This window comes from Eubalaena glacialis, chromosome X (genome assembly GCF_028564815.1).
Source record: "Eubalaena glacialis isolate mEubGla1 chromosome X, mEubGla1.1.hap2.+ XY, whole genome shotgun sequence".
In the NCBI taxonomy this organism is placed as follows: Eukaryota; Metazoa; Chordata; class Mammalia; order Artiodactyla; family Balaenidae; genus Eubalaena; species Eubalaena glacialis.
In genome coordinates, this window is record NC_083736.1 from 22,035,895 (window position 1) to 22,054,724 (window position 18,830).

At 41.3% G+C, this 18,830-nt stretch overlaps 1 protein-coding gene across 1 annotated transcript in view; it reads right to left on the reverse strand.

Moving 5' to 3' along the window:
• Positions 1 to 17,430, reverse strand: part of LOC133081722 (small ribosomal subunit protein eS21-like) — a 144,785-nt gene extending 127,355 nt beyond the window's left edge. The window contains exon 1 of the mRNA XM_061178109.1: positions 17,183 to 17,430. Within this exon, the coding sequence (XP_061034092.1) occupies positions 17,183 to 17,430 (248 nt within the window). The remainder of the gene's footprint in view (positions 1 to 17,182) is intronic.
• Between the last annotated feature and the right edge of the window lie 1,400 nt (positions 17,431 to 18,830).

Below are 18,830 nucleotides of genomic sequence, written 5' to 3' on the forward strand. Positions count from 1 at the left end.
AGCACGCGGGCTCAGTAGTTGTGGCACACGGGCCCAGCCGCTCCGCTCCACTGCCAGTATTTTTCGGTTACTGGAATTATAAATATTTCCCCACCACCTTCTTTAACACTTTGAGCCTGGAGGGGGGCTCTATTCCATGCATTCAGGGATCCTGCCTTCTCCCATCTTGAGAAAATCACCCTCCTCTAGATCCTTGGAGTCCTCTCCATTCAGCCAGATGGCAGATGGGGAAAGAGCATGAGGGGTGAGTGTGAGAGGGTTTTTACGGGCTAGGTTTGGAAGTGGTGCACATCACTTCTGCTTACATTCAGAACTCAGTCACATGGCAACATCTAACCGCAGGCTGCAAGGGAGGCTTCAAAATGTAACCTGGCCATGTTCACCCGAAGAAGAGGGAACACTAGCGGTTTCCGCCACTGTGAGCAGAAGAGAAAAAATCTTTGCCACCTCACCCTTTAAGAATTAGTTCAGGAGTCACTCCTCCCAACCTTTCCAGCCCAAACCAGGCACTCTGTCCTTTGTCACCCCACTGTACCCTACTCACCTCAATTGTGGCACACATCATTCTTTTTTTAAAAATTTATTTATTTTTATTTAATTTATTTTTGGTTGCGTTGGGTCTTTGTTGCTGCACGCGGGCCCTCTCTAGTTGCAACGAGTGGGGGCTACTCTTTGTTGTGGTGCGTGGGCCTCCGTTGCGGTGCGTGGGCCTCTCATTGTGGTGGCTTCTCTTGTTGCGGAGCATGGGCTCTAGGCGTGCGGGCTTCAGTAGTCACGGCACGTAGGCTCAGTAGTTGTGGCTCACGGGCTCTAGAGCGCAGGCTCAGTAGTTGTGGTGCACCGGCTTAGTTGCTCCACAGCATGTGGGATCTTCCTGGACCAGGACTTGCCGAACCTGTGTCCCCTGCACTGGCAGGTGGATTCTTAACCACTGCACCACCAGGGAAGCCCGGCACACATCATTCTGTGTTTCACTTAGTTCTTTACATGAATGGTAGTGGGAGACTCAGTGACTTGAGGAGAGGGACAGTGTCTTACTCTTCATGGTATCCTTGGCACCTAACTCAGTGCCTGGACCAGAGTCAATGCACAGTAAAAATTGCTTGAGTTAATTATTGAATGAATTCATTGTAATTAAAAAATTTTTTTTATTGGAGTATAGTTGATTTACAATGTTGTGTTAGTTTCAGGTGTACAGCAAAGTGAGTCAGTTATACATATAACCACTCTTTTTTGGAGTCTTTTCCCATATAGGTCATTACAGAGTATTGAGTAGAGTTCCCTGTGCTACACAGTAGGTACTTATTAGTTATCTGTTTTATATATAGTAGTGTGTATAGGTCAATCCCCATCTCCCAATTTATCCCTCCCCACCTTCCCGCCCACACCCCCATCCCCCCCGTAACCATAAGTTTGTTTTCTACATCTGTGACTGTATTTCTGTTTTGTAAATAAGTTCATTTGTACCATTTTTTTAAGATTCCACATATAAGCGATATCATATGATATTTGTCTTTGTGTGACTTACTTCACTCAGTATGATGGTCTCAGGGTCCATCCATGTTGCTGCAAATGGCATTATTTCATTCTTTTTTATGGCTTAGTAATATTCCATTGTATATATGTACCACACCTTCTTTATCCACTCCTCTGTCACTGGACATTTAGGTTGCTTCCATGTCTTGGCTATTGTAAATAGCGCTGCAGTGAACATTGGGGTGCATGTATCTTTTCAAATTATGGTTTTCTCTGGATATATGCCCAGGAGTGGGATTGCTGGATCATATGGTAGTTCTATATTTAGTTTTTTAAGGAACCTCCGTGCTGTTTTCCATAATGGTTGTACCAATTTATTGAGTACATTTCCCACCAACAGTGTAAGAAGCTTCCCTTTTCTCCACACCCTCTCCAGCATTTGTTGTTTGTAGATTTTTGATGATGGTCATTCTGACCAGTGTGAGGTAATACCTCATTGTAGTTTTGATTTGCATTTCCCTAATTCATTGTAATTTTTTGAAAAATATTTTTAATTTACTTCAATGGTAGATATATTTTCAAATGGAGAAATTTTGCTAATTTCCATCAAGTCTCTGTTGATTTTGTTCTCATATCACTCTCTCTCGGGGCCTCATAGCCCATCAAAAGAGTATATAGTTCTCCCCACCCTAGGTGACTCGATAATTAGGTTTTGGGGCTAAAGGGCAAATGAAAACACATTTTATCATTCAGGCAGGAAAACAGCCATTAATAAAGGCAGCAGTTGTCAGCTGAGTAGGGAAAGCACCGGATTTAAAAGAGGCATCAGGGCTTCCCTGGTGGCGCAGTGGTTGGAAGTCCGCCTGCCAATGCAGGGGACACGGGTTCGTGCCCCGGTCCGGGAAGATCCCACATGCCGCGGAGCGGCTGGGCCCGTGAGCCACAACTACTGAGCCTGCGCGTCTGGAGCCTGTGCTCCGCAACGGGAGAGGCCGCGACAGTGAGAGGCCCGCGCACCGCGATGAAGAGTGGCCCCCTCTCGCCGCAACTAGAGAAAGCCCTCGCACAGAAACGAAGACCCAACACAGCCAAAAATAAATAAATAAATAAATTTAAAAGAGGCATCAGCACAGGCATGGTTCTGAGTGAAGAGCAAGACTGATGGATTGGGCCTTATCTGTGCCCAGTTCACGTGTCCTGCAGGGGCCACCACAAGGCCAATGAAAGTGGCTACTGGAGGGAACACTCAGTGATTCTGCCTGGCCCACAAGTACTCAGGGTACTTTGTAAGAGTGATTCATCCAGTGCTCTTCAAGGGACCTTCTCTTGTATTCTAAGCCAGGGCCACAGACCTTAATGTAGAGAATTAAATTGTCCTCTAATTGCTCATTGTGTATAATCTTTTCCCTACCAGGCTGATAGGTTTGACGTATTTCTATCAAGTGTCTTCATAAAATGTTTGCTTTTAAAAACTTTGGCCACTTAGCCTGATAGACACTTGGGGCACAAAGGGACTTTAGAAATCACTTGGTCCAATGATCTTCAAGTCCTGATGCCCAGGATTGTGCAGAGGTGAGTTAAGGGGCTTGGGTTGGGGACAGGAGGAGGGGAGGGGATGGTGGTGGTGGGTGAGTCTGGCCTGCCTGTCCAGACATAGTCACAGCAGCTGCCTTTTGATCACTGGCATATTAGGATTCTGGAAACTCTGAGAAAAAAAGGTTTTCACTGCTAAAAATATTTGAAAACCTACTTGTAATCTCTTGTTTTACAGATAAGGAAACTGAGGATGAACGGGTTAAAATCACAGTGCTAGTTAGTGGTGGAGGGTGTGGTGGAAGCCAGATTCTCTGTTCCCCCAGCCGGTGACTTTCCACACAGGTGCAGTGATTCTCTGTCTCTAGCTGACATTTCGAAGCAAATTAATTTATTTTAGGATGACTGTATAACACATTTGTGCACAGCATATTCTTATTTCAGATCACAGGCAAATAACACACAGCTAGTTCTAGAAAAAAGTTGTCCTCAGTGATGAGCAGAATTTGAGTCCTTAGCAGCCATGAGTAGAAATTTTAATTTGCTTTGAAATGCCCCTTTAAATGCCCCTTAGAGACTGCATCTACCACTAAATTATGAAACTTTAAAAAGGTAACGACTGTAGCAGAACTTTATGAAGCTGTGCTGCTTCTCTCTCTCTCCCATCATGGAGGGCGTGGCTCTGGTCAGTGAATGCCCATTTACTGCACTCAGAAGTAAATGAAGAATAAGAAGCGAGTTTGCAGATGCCAGGGAATGAAGGGTGGGGCTTGCTGCCTTTGTCCCTTTTGTAGTCACAGAAGTGCTTGAGTTGCTGGTGGAGGGCCAGTGCCCCCCTCAGCAATTAGCCACAAGGTGGCCACAGCTCAGCCCATCACCTGCTCAGAACCGCTCCCGCTGCTGCCTCCCCCACCCTGCACCCCACCCCCTTGGCCCACGGCTACCGTGAAGGGGATTTTAAGTACGTTAAGCAGTGTTTTTGGAAGATAAGAATAAACATGATTTCATCTTTAATCAGTGAAATTATGATTTTTTATGAAAGAGCTGAATGAAAAGCAACGGGTAATGTTTTTCAGCTGAAAACGGATGCAGCAAGACTTGTAAAAAAAAAAAAAAAAAAAAGAAAGCTCACAGGCGGTTTTATTGGCTGTTTTGTTTTTTATACTGAAATGAGGAAAGGAGATGATGCTGATGTATTAAAAGAGATCATAGCTACCATGAAGTAATTTTGTGTTTTTTGGGGAAGTGGGCACTCTGCTAGGATACAGGGTAAAGATAACAGGTCAGGTCAATTCGCCTGTAATAATGCACTCTTCAAGTGGTCACTTTGAAATTCTAAATCTCTACATAACTTTACTCAGTCTGTTTAGGATAATGGTGACAGTGTGGGCACTGGTGTCCAACAGATATGGATGCACATCCTGGCTCATATGCTGGCACCGAAGGTTATTTAACCTTGTCGAGCTGCCTCAGTTTTATCATCTGTGAAATGGAATAGGAATACCTTCCTCACAACCTTGTTTTAGAGATTAAATTGACAATACATGTGAAAGTTTGTAGCACATTGCTTGGCACATGGTAGCCATTTAATAACTGTGAGTCCCCCCTTCAAATTGCTTACATAGCAGTAAGTTGAGGTCAGGTTACTTAAATGAATATATGGTATATAAGGCCTATATTAAATAAGCTACACTGTACATGAAAATAAGACCCAAGAGACCTGGATATGGGCTTTTCTTTCATATCTGCTCGAGTATTAAGACCCTGTGTGTGGCAACTTTATTTTGGCTCCTTCCCATAGGATAAAGTGAATTAGAGCTGAAAATGAAAAAAAAAAAGTTAAAAAAGACATAACAATTGACCTGGACAAAATCCTAATAATTTTGCTGGAGAAAGAGCCAATGAAGATTGGGTGGTGAGGATTGTGGGTGAGGAGTGGGGGAGGGGAGGGGAGGTATCCCAGACAGCAGGTGGCTGGTTATCACTGTCACCAAAAACTGTGTGGTGCTGACTGAAGAGTCAACACAAGAAAATGGCCTCTAAAAGTAGGACACGTTTTTGTTTAAGGGAGTAATGTTAGGCTGAACCACATGAAACTGCCATCTTCGAAGGCCAGACTCACTCAACTATTGGCAATTTCAAATGATTCAACTTAACATGTTGTTCATTAGGAAGACAAATATTGGAATGAGTTGCTACAGGGAGGCTGTGGGGCTTTTACTCCTGAAAATATTTGATAAGAGACTAGACAGTTATTGGTCCTGGGTGATTTAGACCTTGAGTTCCCTGAAAGCAGGGGGTGGACAAGATAATCTGTCAAGATTAATTTATCTGTCTCCTTGAGGAGAACAACTCTGTTCTTCTGGGATGCTGATAGAAACTGTGGGTAGAATCTGAGCCTTTATGGAAAGAAAAATCCATCAATATTTTCTTCCTCCATCGTTTGTTGTGGGGACATTTCTGTAGACCAGGGTTTCTCCACCTTGGCACTAATGACATTTGGGGCGAGGTACTTCTTTGCTGTGGGGAGCTGTCCTGTGCATTGTATGATGTTTAGCGGTGTCCGTGGCCTTGACCCACTAGATGCCAGTAGCACACCCTACTCCATTGTGAAAACCAGAGATGTCTTCAAACATTGCCGAATATCCCCTGGGGGGCAAAATCACCCCTAGTTGAGAGCCACTAGTCTTAGATAGCAGTCCCCAACTGGAAAACTTGTCTACTCAGATCCTGACAAATGTAAGGCCTGACTCGCCACCTGCTCTGTCTCCTTTTCCTGGCCTGACATCCACCCTTGGGTGCTCTTGGGCGGTTTCATTGAGGCAACATGCTTACAGATTCTGAAATGCTTAGAGGTTCTTCTAGCCTTTTTAAGGAATGCTTGATTGAGCTTTGTGGGAAACTTAAATTTCCAGTGGGGGATCTGGTTACCATCATCATTGTCATTGTCATCTATTATATATTACATTCTGAGGCTCTGTGACAAGGCATTATTGCTTGTTCCTACTGGTCATCTGTGTAATGTGAACCTGCCCAGTTAGGTTACCACTGTGCCATTTAGCGGTGAAGCCATCTCCACTAGGTGTACCCCCAAAGGTCCCGTGCACATGCATAGAACTGGGGGAGAATCTGGCTATACGTTGCATAAAGGTACACAGGTTCTGTGGTGCTCTTGGACAATTTAAACCTGTATGGTTTCTCTCTGGAGGCTTGTCCTTTCCTGAGTGTTCCCTCTCACCCACTGACCCAAGTGGACTTAGGTTATGTAGACGGTTGCTCCTGAGGCTAAGCCTTGAGGAGGAGAGGGTCGTGTGCTCCCATGCAGTTGAAAGCCTTTTTTGTTGTCCCTGGCAGCTGGAGTTGACTCAGTGCTTCCTTTCTTTTCCCACTGGAGACCCTCATTCACCTGCCAGGTTCAGGTGAAGGTGGTCTCTGGAGAGTAGCTGAGGGGCTGTGTGGCTTAAAGTTGGTGATGCGATATCTAGACCTCTTGAGGTATCTGCCTGTGTACGCTGGGGCCTGAGTGAGGTCTGGGGGGCAAATATGCCAATGGCCCTGTGGTGGCTGCTGCCACTTCAGTAGAAGAAAGTGCAGCCTCTCCTCCTCACTGGCTCCCAGGGGCACTCCGTATACTGAGGGCAGGGAAGGGAAGCATTGCTTGTACAAAGCCATCTCAGAGGGTGAGCAAGGGACGGGCAAAAAGGGCTGGCTGCTGATTATATTTTCTTTGCTGCTGAAATGAAAGCAATTTCCCTGCCCTGTGCAAAAGCATAGCAGTGTTGACAGCTGAGAATATATGTGTGAATCCTTTGAAGGCAGCAGAACACCATGTCAGAAAGAGACCAGCCTTCTTTTCAAGGTCATTTATGTAGCATTCTTGAATCATGTCCTCCCACACTGCTTCACCTCTTACATCAGAGGTTCCCAGCCCTGACCGCACATTTGAATCTCCTGGAGAGCTGGTAAATAATTTGGATGCCTGGTCTCCGTCTCACACTAAATTAAATCAATCTCTGATGATAGGCCAGCTTGGGCATTAGTAGTTTCAAAGTTCCTCAGCTGATTTTAGTGTGCAGCCAGGGTTAAGACCATTAGGCTTTTTTTTTTTTCTTTTCTTTAAAGCCATCCCCACAAGATTCCTTCATTTCTCTAGGTCAGTGGTTCTTGAGTGTGCATCAGAATCCCCTAGAGGGCTTCTTAAGACAGGTTGCTGGGCACCGTCCCCAGAGTTTCTAATTCAGTAGGACTGGCGTGAGTCCAGAGAATTTGCATATCTAACAAGCTCCCGGGTGATGCTGATGATGCTGGTCATGGGACCACACTTTGAGAACCACTGCTCTATGGCCACGTGAACTCTGAAGGCTTGATGCATTAAGAATTTCTGACACCGTCCCTGTCCTTGTTTTTCATTGCTACTGCATTTTCCTCTCATTTCTTGCTCTTTTGTAATGATAAACCATTTCCTTTTGATTCTAATTCATCCATCCATCCATCCATCCATCCACCCATCCACCCATCCACCCATCCATCCATCCATCCATCTATCTATAGACAATTCCCAGGCACCTGATACATGCCAGGGGCAGTCTTCCTGTGTCTTACTTCCATTAAGCCTCTTTTCAATCCGAACACCATTGACAATAGCTGCTTTGCTGCCTCTATTACTATTCCTGGTTTAGTCTTTGCCCTTGGAGTTTGATTTTGACATTGGCGTGCATTTCAATTGGGCACTCATTGTTACCTACTGAGTTTAGTATTTTCTTATTTCTTCTGAGGCACATTTGGTTTATACAGGTCTTTGCACTTAGGGGCTGTACGTGTGGGAAAAGGTAGACCCAGAATGATGGTCTGTAGTCAACCAACAATGCTGGGGCAGGGAAAACCTTTCTGAAACATACATTAGGTCTCCTTTATAGATCCTTTGCTCTTAGACATGGAAAGATAGATGAGGTTGGATGAGAGTGGAAGCACTTGTTCTAATCTGTGATCCTCTGATTTCTGTGTTCACTGACTCTTGTGGGTTAGGGATCCACTTAGTGGAAGACTTCTTTTCCACTGTTGATTTTTCATGACTGTATTCGTTTTCTATTCTGCATAACAAGTTATCACAAACTTAGAGGCTTAAAACAAATGTCATTTATTAAAGTTTCTGTAGATCAGAAGTCTGGGCACAGATTGGCAGAGTTTTTTGCTCTGGGTCTCATAAGCCTGAAATCAAGATGTAAGCCAGGGTGAGTTCTCATCTGGAGCCTCCACTAGGGAAGGATCCACTTCTAAGCGTGGTTGTTGGCAAAATCCATTTCCTCGAGACTGTAGAATTCATGGAAGTTTGCTTCTTCAAAATCAGCAACAGAGAAAGAGAGGGAGAGACAGAGAGAGATTGCTGCTTCAAGTCTCTGACCTCTAGACCCTCTTTTAAACAGCTCACCTGATTAGGTCCAGCACACCCAGGATAATCTCCCTTTTAATTAATGTAAAGTTAACTGATTAGGGACTTTGTTAACTTATGTAAAATCCTCCACCTTGCCATATTCTGTTGGTTAGATGCAGGTCATAGGTCCTGCTTACATTTAAGCAGAGGGGATCTTTAAGAGGGTGTGGATCATTGGGGTGCATCTTAGAATTTTACCTACCACGGTGACTATAGCAAAATGCATGTTAAAAGCTGCAGAATTCCGTAGGTACTCCAGAACTGTAACTATGAGGCTGTATCGCTGCATTCAAATAAGTGCCTTACGGATAAAGCTTCTTGAGCAGAGTATGGAAGGCAGTATCTAGTCCTTGGGAAGCAGTTCTATGAGCCACAGAAAGTAATTGATTTGGCAAGAGCATCATTTTTCCCTTCTTCAGTAAAACAGACTCTTGATTTATTCTTCTGTGCTGCATTCCATTTTTTATTTCTAGTACATTTTCTAAATAAACCAATTATAAGTTATATTCTTGTCACCAAAGACAAAAAAAGTAAGCCAACCCATTTACTCCAAAATAAATGGGGTCTTCAATAAGAAATAACAAAGTTCGTCAGGCTGAAACTCATCATAAATGACATCCCTTTGGGTATATGTAACCAACAGGGTGAGCTATTATATTAAAAACCGGTCCACAAATCCCAGTCAAGATGACATGCAAGAGCATCTTTACCTAAACCAACTGGAGAAGCATTAGTACCCTAGAGTTTTGCCATTCTCTAGCAGCCTGGGAGTCTCTCACCGTGTTCTAGACCCAAGTGTGATCTGACCACTGTGAAGTGTGATGGGCTTTCATACTCTTGGCACTGAGGACAGCGTCTTTCTTTGACTTGTCCAGGAGAAGTTATCAGGAGAGCTGAGCGAGAATCAAGTGTTGACAGGGATAACAGAGTGGTAAGAAGGAGTTGTGGTGTGCAGGCAGCGGGGGAGCACTGTGGTGACACGGTTGGGAATGGTGGGGCCAATGAGCTCCATCCTCAATTCAAGCTTTTCAGTGACCTACTTGAGATTTCCAGGCAGCCCAGTCTTCAAGAGACAGTTCTAAAATGAGCAGCTTAGTCATCTTCTGTTCCAAAGAATCCAACCAGCAGACCAGTCATTTCAAATTACCTCTCTCCTGGATTTAGTAGCATTTTGCATTTATTCTGTAATTTAAACTGAGTCATGTCAGCCAAAGTACTGTTGCATCACGTAACTCTGTAACACAGGCTACAGTTAGTAATGTTTCCCATGAGTGTCTGGACAAAATGCTCTTTCAAATGCTATTGGAAAAAGTAAGAACATTAGTAATGCAAGATGTTGTCCTAAAACACATAAAATAGATTCTGATCCTTGGTAAAGAGATATAATTTCAATGAAATCCCATCAAAGGACGTCCGAGTCTTGGGAATAGGTATGCTTTACTCTAAGAAAACTTGACGAACCTTCAATCTAATGATTATTTATTAATGTTATGAAAGAATCCTTTGTTCAAAAGGATTCACTCAAGGGTTCCTTTAAATAGTGCCTTTAAATGTTTGTTTATAAACTATCAACTACTTGACAGAGAAGCAGGGAAACTTAAACTGTTGGGAGCCACTGCCAGTTGAAGATTAATCCAAAATGTAGATAAAGCCACTCTCTGATTATAATGTAAGTCAATGAGAACATATAATTAAATTTATAAAAATTTAATCACCACAGAACTCTTCAGGAGCATATCTTTTGCAAGAAAGGAGATACACCTGTGGAGTGTCTCTGTCTCGCGGGTCTGCAAATCCTTCTAAAAGTCATCGTCCCACAAATCTCGACTCAGCCCATGCAGTTCTCGTGAGCCTTGTTTGCACTTGCCAGTACTTCACATCTTTCTATTTTGCTTTCCTCACAGTGCCTGGCAGATTGCCTGGATCACAACAGGCGCCCTTGTAGGTATTTGCTGATTTGATGCAAGACATTCCTTCAACAGTAGGCCAAGATATGGACATCACACATACGGTTTGTGTAGGGTTGTGTTAAGTCCTGCTACGATTTTCAAAGTTGTTTTTGAAGCAATGATCAGGATTTACACCTCTGGGCTAAGGGAACATAAACACCGACCCGAACTTAATAAATTCAAAGTTCTCTGCTCAAGGACAGTTCCCACAGAACTTCAACTCAAGTGCAGTAGAAAGGAAGGCAGGTTCTTCTGTTTATTGATTATGTTTTTACTCGTTTATTTATGCATTTTACTGGAAAAATACAGACACGGAAAACTGGATAAAACAAATATAAAACTCAATGAATTATTATAAGGTCCACACCTTTTTAAATAACACCAAAGTCAAGAAATAGAATATTGCCAGTTTCCTAAGAAGCCCCAAGGTCGACCAAATGTCCCATCCGAACCTCAACCGCCTACCTTTCTCCCTATTGGACTTTTATGGTAATTACTTTCTTCCATTTCTTTATAGTTTTATCACCCAAAGGTGCATCTTTAAACCCTATAGTTTAGTTTTGCTTGTTTTTAAAAAATAAGTTTTTTAAGTCTATTTTGATCGAAAGGTTCCCCCCTCCACTGCTGCCTTTTCCCCTGGAAATTTATTTGAAGAATCTGGGTCATTTGATCTCTGAAGTTTCCCACAGTCTGTAATTTGCTGGTTGCGTCCATATGGTTTAATTTGACATGTTCCTCTGTCCTCTTGTTTTAACCTGTGGAATGGTAGTTGCATCTAGAGCAGTGGTTTTCAATGGGGAGTGCTTTTGCTCCCACTGCCTGGGGACTTTTGGCAGTGTTTAGAGACATTTTAATTTTCTAATTAAAGAAAATTTTTACAACAGGGTGGGTGGTGCTACTGCCATATCCTACAATGCACAGGACAGATCCCCACAGCAAGAAGTTATCTGGCTCCAAAGACCATCAGTGCTGAGGCTGAGAAATCCCAATCTAGAGGTTTGTTCAGATTCAGGTTCAATTTTTTGTGTGTGGCAAGACTATAGGTGGTATGATCTTTCATTAGCAGACACATAACATCTGGATATCTCTATTTTTGTGATATTAGCAACTTTTGATGCTCAATGCCTAGATTAGTGGTTGCAGAATACTGATGTTACATGTCTCTAATTTCTCCTTCATTTATTAGTTGGAATATTTCAATGTAAGACCCTTTACTTCATCTCATTGGTTAACCACTGGTACAATTCATATAAGAAAGGCAGGATAAATACTTGATTCTTTCCTTTCATTTAGTAGTTTTCAAGATAATGAATTGGTTTTCTATCATCCTCCAAAGGCAACACAATTAATTAATAATTATTTATTATTAATAATATGGTTATTAATATATTATCTTGCATCCTGTACAGATGCTGACACTATGTAGGTCCTGTTATGTCAATGCATTATCCTCACCTTATATTATTTCTTGGGAACATTTTACCACCTAGTTTGTTATAGATGTTATCCATGGGCTTGGGGTTTTGCTGAGTTTGTCTGATTTTATGGGGGAGATTTGACCAGAGTCAAAAAATATACCATCACCATCACTGTCTTCCCAGAATACCTATATTTATTCCAAACCACATGATTGGGATTTAGGGACTTTTAATTTTTTTAATTTTTCCTTTTTTTCCTGAAACTTCTTTTTTTTTAAATTTATTTCTTATTGAGATAACATTGATATATAACATTATATAAGTTTCATGTGTGCAACATTATTTTATTTTATTTTAAGCCTTTGCCACATAGACAAGTATTTACTTCTGAAGGAATCAATTCAGTGTCATGAGAAAAACGACAAGCTTTGGAAGTAGACTTGGGGGTCAAATCTTGACTCCTGTATTCACTAGATGTATGCTATTGGGTAAATTATTTAATCCTTTGGGCCTCACTTTCTGCATCATAAAATTGGGGTAATAAGACCTGCCTTATAGGGTTTAAGTGAAGATAAAATGAGATAACATTCATTCCTTCATTAATTCAACAAATATTTACTGGTTTTTCTGTACTAGGTACTGTTCTGGATCCTGGGTAAGTATCAGTGACTAGACAAAGTACTCTGTTCTCACAAAGTTTTCATTCTGGTAGGGGTAGACAGACAAACAAATGCATATATAAAATAGTGCATCTAGTGGTGAGAAGTGCTATAGAGAAAAACAAAACAGTGCACGGTGAAAGGGCATGCCAGTATTTTCTTAGAATTTAAATAGGGTGGTCAGGGAAGATTTCATTGAGAAGATGACATTTGAGTAAAGACCTTAAGAGGGTGAAGAAGCAAACAGTGGACATCTAGATAAAGAGCATTACAGGAAGAAGGAATAGCAAGTGCAAAGGCCCTGAGGTGGGAGGATGAATACTGTGTCAAAGAACAATAAGGAGGCTAATGTGATTCAAGTGGAGTGAGTGGGGGAAAATAGTGGGAGCTGAAGTCAGAGACATATCCATAGGGAGGTTGTTGTAGGGTCTTGGCTTCTGAGAGGACTTTGGCTTTTACTCTGAGTGAGGTAGGAAGTCATTGAAGGGTCCTAAGCAGAAGAATGACATAACTTGACTTACTCTTTAAAAAGGGTCATTCTAGCTGCTGCGTTGAGAATAGACTACAGTGGGGCAAGGGCAGTATTAAGGAAACTAGGCAAGAGATAATGGTGGCTTGTATTATGAAGTAGTGGAAAGTGGTCAGATGCATAGTGGTCAGATTTAGAGGTAGAACCAAGAGAATTTATTGATGGATTGGGTATGAGAGACTAGAGAGGAGAGGATTCAAGAATGACTCCAAGTGTTTTGGTATGAGCAATTGGATTGATGGAGCTGTTACTTACTAAGATGGGGAAGATTGTGGGATGAGTGGGTTTTGGTGGGGAGGTTAATTTTGGACATGGAAAGTTTGAGATGCATATTAGATATTTCAGTGGAGTTACTGAATTGGCAGTTGAACATGCTAGTATGAAGTTCAGGAGAGAAGTCTGGGATGGAGATCATATTTGAAAGTTATTAACATAAAGATATCAAAATAAGATTATCAAAGGATTGGGTTTAGATAGAGAAGAGACGAGGTCCTGGAACATTCCAGTATTTAGAGGTTGGGGAGATGAGAAGGAACCAGCAAAAGATACCGAGAAATTGTCATTCGTGGGATAAGAAGAAAACCAGGAGTCTTTGGTGTTCTGGGAGCCAGTGAAGACTGTTTTTTAAGGAGGGAGTAATCATCTATGTCAAATGCGAGTGGTAGGTCAAGAGAGATGAGTTCTGAGAATTCATCATTGAATTTAGCAATAAAAGGGCCATTTGTGATCTTGGCAAGAATTCTTTCAGTGGTGTATGTGGGACAGGGTGGGGGTTGGGAGCAAAGCCTGTTTGGAGTAGATTCAAGAAGAGAAATGGAAACAGGAAGAGTTTTCGCAAAGATTTTGGCTATAAAATGGAGCAGAAATGGGTAAACTGTTTGGTTTGTTTGATTTTTGTTTGTAGTTTAAATAAACTGAATAAAAAATACTTCTGGAATTTGAATTTGAAAACTACTTTGGGTATTTGTTAAATTTCCTAATTTTGATATGAACTGTGGTTATGTAAGAGGAATGTCGTTGTTCTTGGGAAAACACACAGAGAAAGAGCGAGAGAGAGCGAGATGGTGATGGTGGTGGTGATAGACAAAATGTAGAATGAATGAATCTGGGTAAAGGGTATGTGGGAGTTCCTTGTTCTATTCTTGCAACTTTCAAATAAGTTTGAAATTCTATCAAAATAAAAGGTAATAAAAAATGTCAGGAGTATATTTCTTAATTCTGTGTATTTCTTAGCACCTACTGCAGGATCTTAACATTACTATAAATAAACAATGACTTATTTCTTGAGTTTCCGTTCTCTGCTAGACACTGTCCTAGGGTGGCATACACATCATTTCTAATCCTTCTGATTAGGTATTCCTGTCTCCATAAACAATGGAGCAGAAAAATGAGGCAATACCTGGAGGGGTATGTGGGGGTCAAGAAAAGTTTAAACAATTTTTTATTTTAAAGATGGGTATATTTATAGAATATTTGAATACTGGTGGGAATGATTCAGTAGAAAGGGAACAATTGATGATGCTGAGAGAGGGGAGAATTGCTGGAGAGATGCTCCTGATTAAGGAAGAGGGATGGGATCTGGTATGCAAGCGGAGGGCTTGGCTTTTGATCAAAGCAAGGCCAGCTCATCCATTGTATCAGAAGAGAGAGTAGAGCATATGCAGACAGATGTAGGTAGGTGCGGAGAAGGTGTGGTGACAAGCTGTGGGAATTCTCTTTTGTTTCTGTGTTTACCATGAAGCTGGAAACAGGGCCGTTAGTGGAGAGTAAGTAAGGAGGAAGAGACATTGAGATTTGAAGAGAGGGGAGAAAGTGTGAAATTAATGTCTAGTGGAGGGTGAATGGATGAAGGAAATAGAGTGGGATGGGCAGTCTTACCAAGGACGCTCTTGAAGTAATCATGAATTTAGAATGAGACCAGTCACTACAGTTTTTTTCTCTGGCAACATTTAGGTTACATGGATACAGGTCTGGAGTCAGGAGAGATCTGGATTTAACAAAGCGTAGGGTTTTGCTGGGCAATTACGTTGAAGAGACAGAAGAGCAATGGAGTTGACAGTGAATGCAAGGGAGTGAAAATTGACCATGGAGTATATGATGGGTAAGTAGGAAAGTTGAGAACCCTGTGCGGAGGTGAGGGACAGTGAAAGGGTGGTAGGACCAATGAATTGGATATATCAGTGGGGTAGAAGGATTATTGGGAGACTAGATACTGGAGGGAGTAAGCCAGAAAGATAGGAAATGGTGTTTGAGGAATAGAATGATTGAAATTAAGATAATGGAGAGGTGTTGTTATTAGTAATGACAAAAATCTTGGATATGGCCATGGAAGTAGGTGGTTGAGGTAAGGCTCAGTGCGTGACATGCAGTAGACTGTCACTAAATGTTTAGTCCCTCTCCTATCCTCTACTCCTTATTTGATTAGAGCACCATAAATCTGGGGCACTACTAAGCAATGAATTTTCTCTCTTAAAATGAACCAAATAATCCAGTAGCATCTTTGAAATCCCTGGCCCACATCTCTCATTTCAGATTGAGGGTTTGTATTTTACTTTTCATAAATTATGGCAGTTAGCCCAAATTTTTGGTACTGGTACACATGCATTGCTGATTGCTAATTGATCCAAACATGTTTTTTCTTGGATATGACTTCAGAATCCTTCTCAACACAGTATCCAGGTCTCTTCTACCAACCAGTAGGAGTTGGCATATATGATTAAACCTATTTGAGCTACTGATAAGGTCACTTAAAAATTGTTCTAGTTTATGGATTTGGTGAAAGTCAATTATTTCTAAACGAAGATCTTGAACTATATTTAATTTTCCAGTGTGAGAATAAATGCTTTCTTAGATGAGATGGGAAAACAGCTTTCAACTCTGAGTAATGACTTTTTAGGTACGGGCTTCTACAGTGCTGTGCTTTCTCTAGGACAGCCCCATGGAATAATGCTCTTTTTTTTTTTTTTTTTTCAGATTAGCGTAATAAAAAGAAAATGGTAGGAAATTGGTTTCTCCAGGATACTTTTATACCAGATCATTATTATTAGTTAGAGTTTGTCCTAAAGAGTGGCACTAATTTGAAATGTTAGGTTTTGAGCATGTATTTTAAATCTTTAAATTATAACCATCCAGATAATTGTATTGGATTATTTTAGTTTTATCAGAGAAAACAAAATGAGTAATGCTTTAAAAACTATTCGTATTTCAGAGTAACTTTGGATTCTGAGTGACTAAAAACATGAACTGTATCTGAGTCACTTTGCTTTAACTATATTTTGGGGGTTGCTTGATTTATTTGATTGCCTTGAGCAGAACACATTTGTGTCCTAGTGATGGCTCACTCTCCCCCTGCTTTCATGGGGGTGGAGCACTCTGGAGATGCGTAGTGATTATTTTTGGTTTCATCCGTCAAAGGGAATAGAATGAGATAAAAAAGCATTAACTTCTTTTTTTCTAAACTTAAATTTCCAGCAATCTCAAAAGATGACTGCTTCTTAGCAAAGAATGTTGGCAGAGTTTATTTGATTGCAAAATTATCGGAATAGATGTTTTGAAAGTTATCTCTTTGCCGAAAGTCCAATTAAATCTTATTTAATGAGTGGAGAATCGTGCTAAGTGCTGTGAGGATTATAGAGAAGTATTATTTACAGTTCCTGCGTTCAGTGTTTTAGAGTCTAGTTGGGAAGACATGTTGTACTAAGATGAAAATGCAACAAACATGCAAAACTGTAAGTGTTCAATATTAAATATGCATGATTGATGGTAAGAACTATAGGACTTCAAAAGGAGGCACCATGGTGGCTTGAGTGGGCAGAGGCTGTACTATAGTGAGGAAGACCTGGAGCCAGAAGCCCTGGGGCTGAATCCCTACCTTTCTGCCTAAGAGCTGTGAGTGCTTGCATAACTTATTTAACCTCTCTGGGCCTCACTTTTCTTCTCCTATAAAAGAGAACAACAGGAATACCTATCCTGTAAAGCAATGATATGGATTAAATGAATTAATGTAAACATCTCACTATGTGTATTGGTTTCATTTACCAGTGCCTGATATATGGAAAGCTATATATATATGGAAAGCAGTCAATAAATTTTAGTCATTGTTAGGGAATACAACTTTCTAGAGTTGTGTTTTGATATATTAACTTAATTTGGGGGGGTTCACTATTTATTTATGAAAAATATTCCACATCTGTGATCCTCTCCAGTCAGAAGTTCTTTGAGAGATGCCGTCGGCCTTGGCCAGTTGGAGAATGGAGTCTTCTGACTCACCCATCCTGGGAATGGCCCTGCAGATAGAGTAGGTTTTAAACTGGCCATTGAACCTGGCTGTCACCTTCTCAACCTCGGCCAAATTTGTCTGGATGGGCGCATGGTCCTTGGAGCCGATGATGCGGTTGTGCGGTGCGTACAGGTCCACGAAATCGTTGTTTTGCATGTTGAGGGCACGTCTGGTGGCACCACAGTGGGCGCGAACGCAATTTTTTTTTTTAACATCTTTATTGGAGTATAACTGCTTTACAATGGTGTGTTAGTTTCTGCTTTATAACAAAGTGAATCAGCTATACATATACAAATATCCCCATATCTCCTCCCTCTTGCGTCTCCCTCCCACCCTCCCCATCCCACCCCTCTAGGTGGTCACAAAGCACAGAGCTGATCTCCCTGTGCTATGCGGCTGCTTCCCACTAGCTATCTAGTTTACATTTGGTAGTATATATATGTCCATGCCACTCTCTCCCTTCGTCCCAGCTTCCCCTTCCCCCTCCCTGGGTCCTCAAGTCCATTCTCTACATCTGCGTCTTTATTCCTGTCCTGCCCATAGGTTCTTCAGAACCCTTTTTTTTCTTTTTTTAGATTCCATATATATGTGTTATTTATTTTTCTCTTTCTGACTTACTTCACTCTGTGTGACAGTCTCTAGGTCCATCCACCTCACTACAAATAACTCAATTTCATTTCTTTTTATGGCTGAGTAATATTCCATTGTATATATGTGCCACGTCTTCTTTATCCATTCACCTGTCGATGGACACTTAGGTTGCTTCCATGTCCTGGCTATTGTAAATAGAGCTGCAATGAACATTTTGGTACATGACTCTTTTTGAATTATGGTTTTCTCAGGGTATATGCCCAGTAGTGGGATTGCTGGGTCATATGGTAGTTCTATTTTTAGTTTTTTAAGGAACCTCCATACTGTTCTCCATAGTGGCTGTATCAATTTACATTCCCACCAACAGTGCAAGAGGGTTCCCTTTTCTCCACACCCTCTCCAGCATTTATTGTTTCTAGATTTTTTGATGATGGCCATTCTGACCGGTGTGAGATGATATCTCATTGTAGTTTTGATTTTCATTTCTCTAATGATTAGTGATGTTCAGTATGCTTTCATGTGTTTGTTGGCAATCTGTATATCTTCTTTGAAGAAATGTCTATTTAGGTCTTCTGCCCATTTTGGGATTGGGTTGTTTGTTTTTTTTGATATTGAGCTGCATGAGCTGCTTGTATATTTTGGAGATTAATCCTTTGTCAGTTGCTTCATTTGCAACTGTTTTCTCCCATTCTGAGGGTTGTCTTTTCGTCTTGTTTATGGTTTCCTTTGCTGTGCAAAAGCTTTTAAGTTTCCCTAGGTCCCATTTGTTTATTCTTGTTTTTATTTCCATTTCTCTAGGAGGTGGGTCAAAAAGGATCTTGCTGTGATTTATATCTTAGAGTGTTCTGCCTATGTTTTCCTCTAAGAGTTTTATAGTGTCTGGCCTTACATTTAGGTCTTTAATCCATTTTGCGTTTATTTTTGTGTATGGTGTTAGGAAGTGTTCTTATTTCATTCTTTTACAT